Raw genomic sequence first — 14755 nt, 5'->3', positions numbered from 1 at the left:
TGTATGGGGACTCGGGAGTGGAGGGAGGAATAATGTGTAAACCTAGAAAAGCAAACTGAAGCCACATTGTGAAGGGTTTGAAATGCTAGCAGAGGGGTTTATAAAAAATAGAAAGACAGTGGGGAGCCACTGCAGCTTCTAGAGCAAAAAAGTGAAGTGCTTAGGCCTGCACTTTAGCAGTATCCAATTTGCAGCTGTTTTTGCTTTCAAAGCCCTTTGGAACCTGGTCCCTGTGTATGTTTCCAGTCTTCTTATACCTTACTCCCCTCCATGTGACACTAGGCTGGCCTGCTTGCTGTTCCTTGAACATGACACACTCTCTCAACTCCGAGCATCTTCACTGGTGTCCCTTCTGCCCTCCCTCTTCATCTGCACCTCCAGGTTTCCCTGGCTTCCCACCTTCTGCAGTTCCTTTAATCTTAGTGCCTCCCCTCTGACATTCTCTTCAGTTTATCCTGTCTACATATCTTGTTTGTCCATAGTTGCTAGAGTGTTGTCTCCCCCCTTAGACTGGGAGCTAGTTTGTTGCCTTTCTTTGTATCTCAAACAATGTGTCTGGCAAATAGGCACTTACTTAGTAAATGACAGCTCACCACTTGCAGCTGTGTGGAGGATGGATTGGAGGGAGGGAATGTGGGATAGATAGAGACTGATTAGGGGGCTCCTGCAGTAGTCCAGGTGAGAGATGGTGAGGGCCTGAACTAGGGTGGTTATGGTGAGAGTTGGGAGAAGTGAACAGATGTAAGAGATGTTGACGGTGTCCTTTATATTGAGCCCAAATCTGCCACCTTGTCATTTCTGTCTTTTGGTCTTCTGCTCTCAAGAATTGCACAGAATGCATATAATCCCTCTTGGAGATGATAGCCCTGGCTGCTACCCAAATACTGTGGAAAAAGGGCAGTCCTGTGTTGTGTGCTATATATAGAGGGAGATGTGATTCCTAATTGGGAAAGAGAAAACTGAGGTGAAACTGCTTACCTACCTGAGAGATGGAGTTGGTGACAAAGCTTTTTTTGGAGACATGGTTACAGAGACCCTTTGGGAGAGACACATGGAGAAAAAATATGTAGAGGAAGCTGGCTCTTCACTATGTCCCTGATGTCCAGCTTGCCTCCCCAGAGACCTAGGAGACAGAATTTCTTCTTGCGTAAAATTGGACCTCTCTCTTGGTTTGAGCAAAGATCTTATCTGGCTCCCAGCAGAATTCATTCATTCTTGTGTATTTTCTGGTATTCTTATCTGCAGAACTTCTCTAATTTAGTTGATGTTTTGCTTGGACAAATGAGTTTACTTGCTATTCACTATATGCCATTGTCTTTTGTGTAACTAGAAATTGGGGGGGATAATTAAGCCAATGAGTGTGAGCTTGGGGGTACCCTCTTCAAGTGGCCAGGGAAGTGACTTTTGTCTCCTTAGATTAGAACAGAGATATTTTAGGGGCCAGATAAAATTCCAGCCCAATATCCCTCGGGGAGATAGGCAAGGGAAGGAGCAAGTGCCCCTCCACAGCCCCTCTGCTCTCCTCCAGGCAGAAGCTGCAGCCTCTCTTGGAGAGAGCGGTGCCAGATTCCATAGATATCATATGTTTATGCCCACACATAAGCCACATCCATGTAATTAGACAACTCGTGGACATCCATATCTCACATGAACACACATCTATTACTTAGTGATCATGTATGTCTACATTACTTTCTCTTCTTCATCCCTAATTCCTTATAGTGCTCCTTATGTTATAATTTGAGACCCCTTACCATCCCATTCACCCTTCTTTGGACACATTTCAGCTTGACAACATTCCTTTTAAAAGGTAGCACCCACAACTAAAGCACTTCGGATGGTGTCTGACCAGGGCAGAGGACAGCAACTTTGTTGTCTCGCACATTCTTTTCTTAATGCAGCCTAAAGTACCAATAGCTTCAGGGGTGGCCTCCTCGCATTGCTGGCTCATGTTAGCTGCAGCTCCCTGAGCCCTCTTCATCCTCTATTGGTGTTTGAACCAAAGTGCAGAATCATGCCCTATGGATACTTGATAGGACTATAAGAGAAGTGAGTAAGAATGGTAATAGCAACAACCCAGAGATAATATTTGTGAACAGCTTAGCATGTGCTTGGCACATACGAGGGACTCTATCAATGATTATTCCCTTCCCCAAATGGATAATCACAGCCCATCTTGGGTTCATGTTCTGCTACAGACTCTAAATGCAGAGAAATGTTTGGGCCAGCTTTGGGACCATCCCCAAATGGGATTTGGGCCCATCAAGCCCAAGAGGTTGGGGACAAATGCTGCATGCTGTGGATTCTAGTTATGTAGAGATTGCATCTAGAACCCCTTCCATGGGCACAAAGGGGCCCAGATCTTTCCCTTTGTGCTCACAGCAACCTCAGGAACTGAAGGCCTGTTGTTTTCTACCCTCAGTTCTGGAATCGGCATTCTGCAGGTTCTTGGTTAATGGAAGCCTCTTGGTTCCATGAGTCTAAGTGTGCCTTAAAGAGAAGGATACAAATAGCTCCCTGCTTGGAAGTGTTTTCTTTCTTAAATTTGTTTTAAGAAAATCATATGAACCCTCTCCCCGAGGACTACTGCGACAGTGGAAGACGCAAAGTAATATTTTCTTTACTTCCAATTACAAATATTTTGCCTTTTATTATATCCCATTGTACAGCTTTCCATAGTACCATTACAATTTTGAGCCATAAGTGAGCAAACTGAATTCATTTGTTTGAGCTCTGCTTTCTAGTACACAGCTTTAACTAAAAAAAAATATAAAACAAGCACAGTGGTGCATTATCCAGGCACTTCCACGTTTCTTAAATATTGCAAATAAGTAAGCACCCTGTTTGAGAGCTTGACAGTGTTGGCTGTTGGTGGTAATAAGAAATACTCCACAGATATCAAGCCTTCCCTCTAACATCTGCACAGTTCCAAAAATGCCTGGGAAAGGGCAGCCTAGGTTAATGTTACATTTGTCGTTCTTCATACTTCTGCTGTATATCTTGGGGAACCATATCCTCCATCTCCTGATGTCCCACTGATTGCACAGAATACATGTAACGTGTTGTTCATCCAGGGAGAATGCATTGTGTCTTCTTGGAACATCTAAAACATAAGAAATCCACATGTTGGGCATAATGCAGTGTAGAAGAAGGTGAATGTGAAATAGCAGGCACAGTTTCAGCTCATCACTGACAGCCGGGTAAAATGACATAAAGCAGAAATGACAAAGTATAACGTTACCCACTTGAGTCCTCAGAGCTGGGTTGCAAAGGCAGCATAGCAAAAAAGTAAGAAAAAGATTGGTTATTCATTAAGAAAATGTGACTAATTTTCTTAACTGGTTAGGTTGAATTCAATAGAAAGCTGCTGGTATAGAGCACAAATACCACAACCCTTAAATGTTTTTCCAACAAATGCTTTAAGCAAGAACTCCACTCGGTGGTCTCTGCTTAAGGCTGAAAATTCACTTGCTAATGCGCCAGACCAGGCAACAGACGCAGTATTGTACTGAAAGAAGTTAGCAGTGTGGTGGCAGACTGGGCTTACCATCCATAAAATAGAGAGTTGAAATAATACTTTTGAGCTTTCAAAGAAAATAACCAGTGAAGACAGAGTCCTAAGTGCATACTTTTTGACAACTCCTTATGCTTTGTAAGCTAACTATTATCAAATGATACAGACAATTGTGATTGGTAACAAAACTCCCTTTTATAAATATGAAAAGTTCTAAACCTGTAGGCAGCTATGAAGAATAGGCAACATGGGTTTCTCGGCTTTGAGGAAATGAGGTATGAAGATCACGCTCCCACCCTCTCGCCCATTTTATTCATTAGTCTCCAGCTTGTGTTTTAAACCCATCTTCTGATTCCCAATATGCCCTGAACACCTGGTTCTAGTTTAGTTTCGAAATTTCAATATGATATTGGGGGAGGTGGCTGAACTGAGGTGTCAGGCAAGGCTCCCCCTCCTGTCATGCCTTCCCAATTTTCTCCATGTGATCCTGCTGGCTCACAATTTGTGGTTCCTCTAAAAATATGACTTGAAATGATTTACTGTATTTGTAAATGTAATTTTTCTTACATCTTGGCAGCTCAAAGGAGATAATGGAATAGAAAACACTTTGTAACCCTTAAAGCACTAAAATAATGCCTATCATCATCATCATCATCATCATTATTATTATTATTAGCCTACAATCACCATGCCTCCCAATCTGGTGATGACTTCATTCCCAAGTCTTCCACTGCCCTCCTGCTGAGGTGAAGCAATGTTTATAGAGCACTACAGGGGTGCTTTGGGAAAGTTTCAAAAAGTCAACTGTAAAAAATAAATGAGTTGTAGCTTTAGAGTAGTTTATGTGTAAAAGATTTCAAGGTTTTGGTTGCAAAGAATATGAGTCTACAGTGTGATGAAGTTAGTCTAGGAAGATAAGGGGATTAAAAACTGTCCCTCCTGCTGAGGTGAAGCAGTGTTTATAGAGCAATACAGGGGTGCTCTGGGAAATGTATGTACCTGCACTTTTAAGTTCAGTCTTGGTTATTAATACTTCCTTAAGTCTAGGACAATCAATCAGGCCCTGGTTTGTAGCTTAGCCCATTTCTGAGGTGTAAATGCTCTCACTGAAAATTTGGCTCCAGCGAATCATTTCGAGCTGGCTCCAGCACCCCCTTGAATTTCAGGACACCCATTTTGTCCTCCGGGATGCATTTCCAATTTATAATGGGGCCATGTGGTATAATGGAAAGAACACTAGCCCGGGAGTTAGGAGATCTATGTGGCACAACCTCGGAGTCATTCCACCTTTATGGGTTTCAGTTTTCTCATATGTAAAATGAGGTTGAATTCAACAAGAATGAATATGGCATTGAACTAGGAGGCAGGAAGATCTGAATTTGAATCCTGTCTTGGACACTTACTAGCTGTGTAACCCTAGGAAAGTCATTTAATCTCTCTCAGCCTCAGTTTCCTCATCTGTAAAATGGGGATAATAATAGCACCTGCCTTCCAGAGTTGTTGAGGACCAAATGAGATAAGAAATGTAAACCATAAAGCACTATATAAATGCTAGTTATTGGGGGGTGTGTGTGTATATATATATTTATTTATTATATGAAATGTATGCTATTTTATATATAAAGGCAATATATGCATTATCTATAAATGTCACATTCTGTATTGATTGCAGATACATACAATCTATATGTATGTGGAACAAAAGTCCAGACAAACCTGTATACCCACACAGTGACAAGAGGATCATGAATACAAACACTCTGAGCTCTGATATCATCCCATTAACTGAATAGAGCTGCCATGTTTTGTGGGAAGGAGTTGACAATGGGGGAAAAGGGCAATAGATTTGCAAAATTCATTGTTTAGAGAAAAAAACATACACAAGAACTGTTTGTTTTAAACACTATCTTTCTTGATCCTGTAATAATTCGCCATACTGAGTAATTTGCTTTCACTTTGAATAATTATGGGTTCAAGAGTAGGTCAGCAGTTGCATGCAAATTACAATTCATACTCTATCATCCCTTAAGACAATACTTCACATATATGTGATCATTTCTATTTTTGCTGTTCTATCTGAACACTTAATAAGATCTGGTTCTCTTACAGCACTTCATTTAATAAAAGGATTTTACCTTAAAATAGCAATTTCACAGAAACCTCCCCAACTGACTGTTCTGATGGGAGATTTGGAAAACAAAGGCACTGGACTGGTTTTCCCCCTTCTCTTTCCAGCTCACTTCTACTCACCAGTCTGACACTATTCAGAATAACAAACCCGTCTTCCACATGATAGCTGTGGGGATTTTGGGATGGACATAATATGCCCCCACCTAAGTTCTCTTTTCTTCAGCCTAAACATCCCCAGTTCCTTCACTGTTCCTTATATATAAGACAGTTTTTAATCTCCTCATCATCCTAGACTAACTTCATCACACTGTAGACTCATATTCTTTGCAACCAAAACCTTGAAATCTTCTACAGATAAACTACTCTAAAGCTACAACTTATCTATTTTTACATATGACTTTTTGAAACTTAGTCTAAGATTTATATGTTATTGCTACTAAATGTCATTGTGGTATATTTAGCTCATTAGCAGTATACTCCAATGACATAAAATTTCTCTCTCTCCTTTTGTCTTCACCCCAATGCCATTCACTCTACTTCATCTCAGGTTCATGGGTTTCCATGCAGTGATATATCTGTCTTCCTGACACATAGCATCATTGCAGTGTCCCATTCTGACTAAGGTATACCCTTGTCCAAATGTAAGTGAAATAGGCCCTTAAAAATGCTTGGTGACTTGACTTGACCTGAGGCCAAGATGGCCAGTTTGGCTCAACTATGGAGTGCATGAAAGGGAGACAGGATAATAAAGTTAGCTGGGAAGGTAAGTTGGTGCCAGGTTGTGAAGGGCTTTACATGCCAAATAGGAGTCTGTATTTATCCACAGTTCCTGCCAAATAGTAGTCAAAAAATTCACATTGATTGATTGATTAATCTTTGAGGTAGGGAGTCACTACAGTTCGTTGATCAGTCAGTCAGCAAGCATTTACTAAGTGCCTACTGTGTGGTAGGCACTGTGCTCATAACTGGAGATACAAAGGAAGGTAAGAAGCAGTGCCTGCTCTCCAGAAGCTCCCCATCTAATGGGGGGGGGGACAACATGTGAAAAACTGTACAGACAAGGTCTATGTAGGATAAACCGGAGATAATCTCAGGAAAGCATGAAGGGGAATGAGGAAAAGTCTCTTGCAGAAGGTGAGCTTTTAGCTGAGACTGGAAGGAAGCCAGAGAAGCTAAAATGAGGAAGAGAGCATTCCAGGCATGGGGTACAGCCAGTGAAAATGCAGGGAGTGGGAAGATGTGTTATGAAAGAGTACATGGTGGGGAAGTAAGGTGTAAGGAGACTGGAAAAGAAGGAAGAGGCCAGGCTATGAAGGGCTTTCAATGCCCAATAGGATTTCTGGAATTTATTGCCTCTGTGGGGGGGGGTGTGCAGGGGGTGTGAATTTATGGTCAGACACTTGAGGAAGATCAATGGGACAGCAAAATGGAGCATGGATTGCAGGAGGACAGACTGGAGGCCAGGAGACTAACCAGTATGCTATTTCAGTAGTCCAGGCTTCAGGTGATGAGGGACTATGCTAGGGTGGTTGCAGTGTCAAAGGAGAAAAGAATTATATGGGAGCCATTACAAAGGTAGAATCCAGAAGGACCTGGCCACTGATTGGATATGTGAGGTGATAGAGCCAGGAGTTGAGGATGACACTTAGGTTGTGAGCCTGGGTGACTGGGAGGATGATGGTGCCCTCAACAGAAATAGGGAAGTTAGGAAGAAGGAAGCGTTTGGAGGGAAGGTGATGAGCTCAACTTTTGGACGTAGTGATTTGAAGCTATCTATGGGACAGAGTTCAAAATGCCCGATAGGCATTTGGGCTGGACAAGTAGATCTGAGAGTCATCTGCAGAGATAATGACTGAATCAGCTGATGGGAGCTGATGAGATCACCCAGTGAAATAGTAGAGAAGAAGAAGAGGACACAGGCCAAAGCTTTGAGAGACTCCCACTATTAGTGGGCATGATGTGGAAAAAGATCCATTGAAGGAGCAGTCAGGGAGGAGGAAACCCAGGAGAGCACAGTGTCTTGAAAACTAGACAAGAAAAGGCTGAGCAGCGATGTATTAGGCTGCAGAGAGGTCAAGAGGGATGAGGATTGAGAAAAGACCACTAGATTTGGCAATAAAGAGATCCTTGGTAACTTTGGAGAGGAGCAGTTTCAGTTGAATAAATGGGGTCGAAGCCAAGGTATAGAGTTAAGAAGACAGTGAGTGGAAAGGACATAGAGGCACCTATTGTAGATGACCTTACCATGGAGTTTAGCCATAAAAGGGAAAAGATACATTAGATGACAGTTAATGGAGATGGACAGATCAAATGGGTTTTTTAAGAGGCCATATAGGCATATTTGTAGGTAGTAGGGAAGCAGCCAGTTGATGGGGAGCAATTAAAGACTGCTTTGTGAAAAGTGAAAGAGAGGGCTGAAGAAGATAGGATGGATTGGGATCGCATGTGCATAGAAGGATTAGTCTTGGCAAATAGAAGGGCCACCTCTTCCTGTGAGATAGAGGTGAAAGAGGAGGTCTGAAGAGGGAGCTCTCACAATGAATGGCCTCCATTTTTTCAGTGAAATAGGAGAGAAAGTCTAGCTGAAAGGGTCAGAGCTGTGCTTTAGGAAAGTTACTTTGGTGGTGATGTGGAGGGAGAGCACTTGAGGTGAGATAGCTCTTTATGAGATCCAGGTGGTAGCAGTGTGAGTGCAGAGTAAGGGATGGATTATGAGATGCTATAGAAATAGAATGAATGAATTTATCAGAGTTAGAAAATTCGGGAAAGGCTCTTCCCCAAGCTGACTAGTATTGTCCAATGACACTTTGGCATATCAAGGGATTTAAGGAAGATTAATGACTTATGCTTGCTGACTGTGTTTGAAGTGGTAAAATAAAGCATATGCCAACTTTCAAATAGAGACCATTTTCAGAGTAATGGCAGTGGGCACCAGGATACTTGCCTGCTCATGGATAATGTCAGATAAGTCTTTGACCATGTCTCGGAAATTTGACTTGAGTCCTTCATGGTACTCGATTTGATCTTCTTTAATAAGTCGCTCATTGAGTTCAAGAGCAATGCTGCAGGCTTGTATGAATTTCCTGTGGGTGAATATGAACAGATCAGATCTCATTTATCCCTGATCTTTGTCGATGATGGAGGACAGTCTCAGGGTCACAAAGACTTAGGGATTCAGATTCTGCTTCTGATTGGTTGTGTGATCCCAGACTAGTCACTTAACCTTTCACTGTCCTTAGGCAGCTCTCTAAGGCAGTAAGAGTAAAACAGTTGCTGATCAGCACAGGGAGGAGTTTCCTCTGTTTGTCAGCTAGTTCCTTAGTAGTGCCTCCTAAGTGCTAGGCACTGTGCTAAGCTCTAGGTATCTATGCCAACAAAATCACAGGTCTGCATCAAAAAAAAGTTTCTGTGACAGTTTGATATGCATTGAAAATTGTGACCTGCTTAGTGGAAAGACCGAGGGTCTTGATCTTCCTCTGGCGTTTTTCCTTTACGCTTGGAATGCTCTGCCCCATACCTGCTTTTCTTTGTGAAAATCTGGCTCTCAGTTCATAGCCTGCAGGAAACTTGCCAGTTGATTTCTCCATCTCAGAACTTACGCATGAAGTTTTTACTTTTGGTATGTCATTGATGGTTGACTCTGTTTCCTTCATTTACTCAACAAATAGCAACTGAGTGCTAGGAAGTACTCAGAAACGTAAGCTAGAATTGCCTCTAAGACCCCTCCCCCCACTATCTGGGGGAAAAGTTACACAATCAAGCAAGAATTAAATAACGATGCAAAATGACAATGAGTTCTCCCTAAGCTCAGTTTCAAATAGGAAGTTGAGACCACAGGAGGGTGTGCAAGAACATGAAGGAATGTTTTGGGGGGGTATAAGGAGATGATTCCGCTGGTGGTGGAATGTTGGTGTAAGCAGATCAACCTGGAGGAAATTTGGCATGACAGCCCAAGGAGTCTGGAGGTTCATGTGGTGCAAAGGGTGTTAAGTGCTCACATTTATATCACACTTTAAGGTCTGTAAAGTGATTTCCAGATATTATCTTAACCTGATCCTCACAACAACCTGTGAATTCAGTGATACTGCTATGCCATTTTACAGATGAGGAAATTGAGATCGCAAGAGGTTAAATGACTTGCCTAGGATCACAGGGCTAATAAGTCATCTGAGACAGCTTTTGAACTCAGGTGCTTTTGACTCCTGAGTCCAGCGCTCTATCCACTATGGCACCTACGAAGATCGGCTGGGGGTGGGGTGGGGTGGGGGGTGGACACTGAATCTAACACTCACAGAATTTGAGAGTTGGAAGGGAGGGACTTCATGGCCATCTAGTCCAACCCATCTACTATAGCACAGCCAACAAGTGGTGAGGGAACTCTTGACCTCTGGAGGCAGCCCAGTCTACTTTGGGACAGCTCGAAGGGTTGGCTTCTTTGCAACTCCTACCCAATACTCCTGGTTGTGTCATCGGGGACTGTAAAGACCGAGTCTTCCTTAACATGGCAACCCTTCAAATAAATACAGCTCTCATGTGTGCCACCCCCAAACAGCCATCTTCTCACCAGGCTAAACATGCCCCTGTCACTGACTCAAGGTCTCAAGACCCTTCACCAGTTTCCCCTAGACTCATTTAGCTAGCAAAGTCCTTCTGTATAACAAGAGAGCACCAGAGAAAATATTACCAGACTCCTCTAGTTTACTCCAGGCTAGTATATCCAAAGGCGTTTAGGTCCAGCCTCCCCTAGACTGGTTCATTTGTAAAGGTTCTAGCCCCCTTTGTCCTCCTGATGATCAGGAGCTACTCGGGTCAGTCTGAAGTCTTGGCAGAGCTGACCAGCTGCCAGAAGGGCCTCACATGCACAGTGGCATGTTCCTGATCAAGGCGAAAGGGCCTTGGCTGGCTCTGCCACAGACTCGCATCTGTATTTGAATATGTCTTTTATACGAATATCAACAGATATTCAGGGTCTGGTACCTGCAAGCATGAGCTGGGTCTTCTAAAGACCCAAATGGACCATGATGTCATCATGTGTTCTCTGGTTATTTCATTCAGGTGTAGGTTTCCTCACTTAACCAAGGCATTTTTAGGGTTAGGGATAGAGGACAGAGGAAGCATGTTGCCCAGTTTGCATTTAGGATTAGGGTAAATCCAAACTTCAGAGAAGAAATCCCCTTAATAAAAGGATTTGTTCTGTAAAATGTGGACTCAGTCAAAAAGCTGCACCCAAGGACCTAGAAGGTGGCCTCAAGGCCACAGGCTCCCCACCCCTGGTCTAGAAGAAAGGCATGGCCTTGGTGGTAACTCCCTCCATCATCTACCTTATGTGTAACACACATAGGGAGAGCAGCTAACGTTTTTCCGCCTCTTTTAAGTTTGCAAAGCACTTTGCTTTGAAATGATCAGAATAATTCTAACATAAGCCTGTTCAGTCCCGCCTTTGGGGCCACCTGCCACAGGGCCTCTCACTGAAGACTAAATATTGCATAACTTAGAAGGAAAGGGAGCTAGTCGGGGGTGTGCATGTGCAAGTGGCCTGAAATCCTGAACTGGAAAAATCCTGAGCCACTCCTGAGAAGTCAGCAACATTTAGGCCATGAGAAAGGCTATGTGCTTCCACTACTACCAGAGAGAATGTGGCCACTCAAACAACCACAGCCTAGTGACCCCCCCCCTCTCTTTTTTCTTTTTTTGGCAGGGGAAAAATGACTAAGGGATGGACTAGGGCCTAACACTAAGAAGCTCAAGAGTTACTTACCTAAACATGTCTTTCAGTTCATTCACTTTCTTTGTGGGATACTTGGTGGCCTGACTGTCACTTAAGAAAGCCCTGGCATATGCCAAGGGGCCGGCATTTACCTAAAAGTTGTATGGGGAGATAAATGACATGAGAGAATTAAGAGTTATCTCATTCCTTGGAAAGAAGTAGTCTTTGGTGATTCTTAGACTTTATGGTGTCAGGACCCCTTTATGCTCTTAAAAACCATTGAGGACCTCCTCCCAAAGAGCATTTATGTTGCTTATATTTACCATATTAGGAGTTAAAATACCTTAGTATTATTACAAAAACTGTTTTGACCTTGAGGACCTCCTGCAAGGGTCTCAGAGATTCCCAGAGCACACTACCACAGTCAGAAATGTTGGTAGGTATGACTGTGTGCCCCATGAGCTATTACTGTAGCTTCATTATAGTTATAGCTGAAATAAAAGTAACTTTAAATTCAAAATCATTTTTGCTTTTACTTCTTTTTAGGAGCAAGAGCTTTGAGATTGATGTCCAGTCATATCGAACTCTTTGTGACACTATTTAGGTTTGGGTTTTTTTTTGGCAAAGACACTGGAGTGGTTTGCCATTTCCTTCTGCAGCTCACTTTACAGATAAGGAAACTGAGGCAAACAGGGTGAGGTGACTTGCCCAAGGTCACACAGCTAGGAAGTGTCTGAGGCCACATTTGAACTCAGGAAGATGAGTCTTCCTGACTCCAGGTCCTGAACTCTATCCACTGCACTACATACCTGCCCCCAAAAGATGTATAGGAAGCCATGGCCCAAAGGGGGCTACAAATGCTTGCCGGTGGAGGGGGAGGAGGCACAAGATGAAATCACAGCGGATCCACCAAAGTAAGTACTGGAGGCTTTGCTTTGTCCTCCTTGTTCTTGTTTGCTAACACCAGTCTTAGTGAAAGATGACATTCTAATGAATCAGTTAATGATTTCTGCTCTGTAAATTCAGAACTTGGCTCTAGCAGTAGGCATTTGTGGCAGATCCTTTTGATTGGACAACACTGTAAAGTACAGAGAAAGTAATTGAATGTATAATTGCATTAGAATGAATTGAGAGCTTTGGCTTGTGTCCCCAGGCATCAGTGTTTTCCATGATCCTTGCCAGCCAAGCTCCAGAGAATGCAGGACGTACCTGGACAGAAACGCAGCCTTGTAATTTGAGCTGCAGCTGAATCATGTCCACATCAGCACAAGAACAGAGTTTTTGTAGCTCAGCAGTTTTCTCTTTTATTTCATCAGTGGCAACATCGATGGGTTTTAAGTTAATTTGTTGTTCATGATTGATAGGGATCCTCTTCTTAACATATGGGAACGAGTTTGATGCTATTAAAATGCCAAATCAGTTTTACTATCTCAGAAATAATTTTTCCTAACAGTCAAACAAAACCCCAAAAGGCTCTATTTCCCCCCATGACTTCTCTGGGATTGGCGTATATCAGCAGCAGAGCTGGGGAAGCTTTTTGAGCATTTGGGGGTTCTGGCAGTGTTATAGATTTCAGCGCAGCACAGAGCTGGGTCTGCAGGAGAGCCATGCATGGTAGCTACCAGTTTTATGCTAGCCAGCTGCCACTTATATGAATCAAAGGGGACCGCACCAGTGGGGGGAGCTCATGTGAGACGGGGAGGGACACTTACTGGTCAGAATGGTCCGCCGTTTGCACTGCTCCTCCACGGAGCCTTGCTTTTTGCCAGATAAAGTATAAGGGGCCTCAAAAACAAATCTGGTGATGTTATGATTGTTTTCAAACTCTGTCTTTCTTTCAGACAGCTCTTTGTCTTCAAAGTAGGGCTTCACATAAGTGACTTGGATGTGAGCATACTTTGGATCAAGATCTTTGATGTTTACCTGTAAGACATTGTTATTCACTAGAGGGGGAAAAGGAGCATAAATAAGCCCAAACCCAATGGCAACCAATTTAGAAGCTGATGGCTAATATACTGGAATGAGCTGGATCTACTTGACGGAACCGATCCTACTTCCCCTCCCTACCCCTGTATACTAAATTGGGGGCTGGGATGACTCATCCTGGCCTTGCCCCAAAGGCATTATGGAGTTCAGATGTTCAAAATCAGCTCAAAAGCCCATCAAAGCCTGAGCTAGGCCTGCTTCCAGAAGGCCTCTGCTGGATCTTCAGGGCATAATGGCTTTGTAAAAATGTGGTTCAGTACTCTTGGGCCTGCAGCAAAAATATGTTATTAACCTTCCCACTGGCCCCCCACAAAGACCTCAGTCATTTTCCTGTGACAGACTGTGAGGATGAACTTGTGTGGAACTTGAAATGTAAAATATTGTGAGATTTCTTCAATTCTGTGTCTTTCTAAACTGTTTATTTTCCCTACAGCCTAGCACAGGGTTCTCTGTACACAGCAGGTGCTTAATATATATTTATTCAGTTTTATTTTGTGTCTTAGAAACTGGCAGTAATCATCTGTGGAAAAATGATATGAGAATCAGATCATTGATTTCCAGGGGATCCTGACCAGTGTTTAGTACACGTTAAAAAGAGACTACAGTTTCCCACTCCTACCATTTACTCCTATTTAAATTCAATATTTGAACAAGAAAAAGGAGTTGTCAGTGCTCAACTAATTGAAAACATCTTGCTTTCAATTGATTTAGTGTCTGAGACAAATATCATTCCAAGTAACATTCTTATTACTTGTGACACAGAAACCGAAATCAATCATGCAAAACCTTTGTTTTCTCTTAAAGAAACTGCTGCATGTTTACCTTCATACTAATGGAATAGAACAAAGTATCAGTGTGTTTAAAGATTGCCAAAAATGTACAGAGTAAGTCAAAACCATGTCAGTATCATTCATTTTGTAAATAAACTATTCGATTCATTTAACACTGACAAAGTGACTGTTCCATGCAATATGCTATATACCACCAGAGAACTCAATGCAGAGACAATAATAAGCTCACCTTGGCTAATATTTTAAACTGTAATGAACTTGCATGTCTATGAATTTCATTTGATCCTGTAAAATAAAGGGGTGCTGCCCTTCCCTCCTTCCATGTCCCAAATGTATGTAGGATGTCTGTAGCCTGCTGCCACACCATTGAAAGATGGAAATAATCAAGATATCTTGGAATGGACAAAGAAAGTCTTTCCAAAAATTAATTGCAGGGCACAGATTACCTTGTCGGAATCTTGAATTATTTTGACATTGTCTGTACCAAATTTTTCACCATAAAGTTTAATGAGTCTCAAGGAAATCTCTGATAGGCCTGTGAGCTTTGGCTCTTTGTAGATGTATTCCTTTCCATCTTCTTCTTCAAAGAAAGCCTATTGCAAAGTTAAAACATAGAACCATTTAAGA

At 42.5% G+C, this 14755-nt stretch overlaps 1 protein-coding gene across 2 annotated transcripts in view; it reads right to left on the bottom strand.

Annotated features, from left to right (window-relative positions):
• Positions 1–2630: 2630 nt before the first annotated feature.
• Positions 2631–14755, bottom strand: part of DOCK11 (dedicator of cytokinesis 11) — a 174493-nt gene continuing 162368 nt past the window's right edge. For both annotated transcript variants that reach the window (XM_020963411.2, XM_020963412.2), the window contains 6 exons: positions 14575–14721; positions 13064–13274; positions 12561–12751; positions 11403–11503; positions 8589–8727; positions 2631–3103 (listed from right to left, as the gene is read on the bottom strand). In XM_020963411.2, the coding sequence (XP_020819070.1) occupies positions 2981–3103; positions 8589–8727; positions 11403–11503; positions 12561–12751; positions 13064–13274; positions 14575–14721 (912 nt within the window). In that variant the 3' untranslated portion in view covers positions 2631–2980. The remainder of the gene's footprint in view (positions 3104–8588; positions 8728–11402; positions 11504–12560; positions 12752–13063; positions 13275–14574; positions 14722–14755) is intronic.

Source organism: Phascolarctos cinereus, unplaced genomic scaffold (genome assembly GCF_003287225.1).
Source record: "Phascolarctos cinereus isolate Bilbo 61053 unplaced genomic scaffold, phaCin_HiC Scaffold_8;HRSCAF=390, whole genome shotgun sequence".
In the NCBI taxonomy this organism is placed as follows: domain Eukaryota; kingdom Metazoa; phylum Chordata; class Mammalia; order Diprotodontia; family Phascolarctidae; genus Phascolarctos; species Phascolarctos cinereus.
This window is presented reverse-complemented; position numbering and strand designations above follow the sequence as displayed.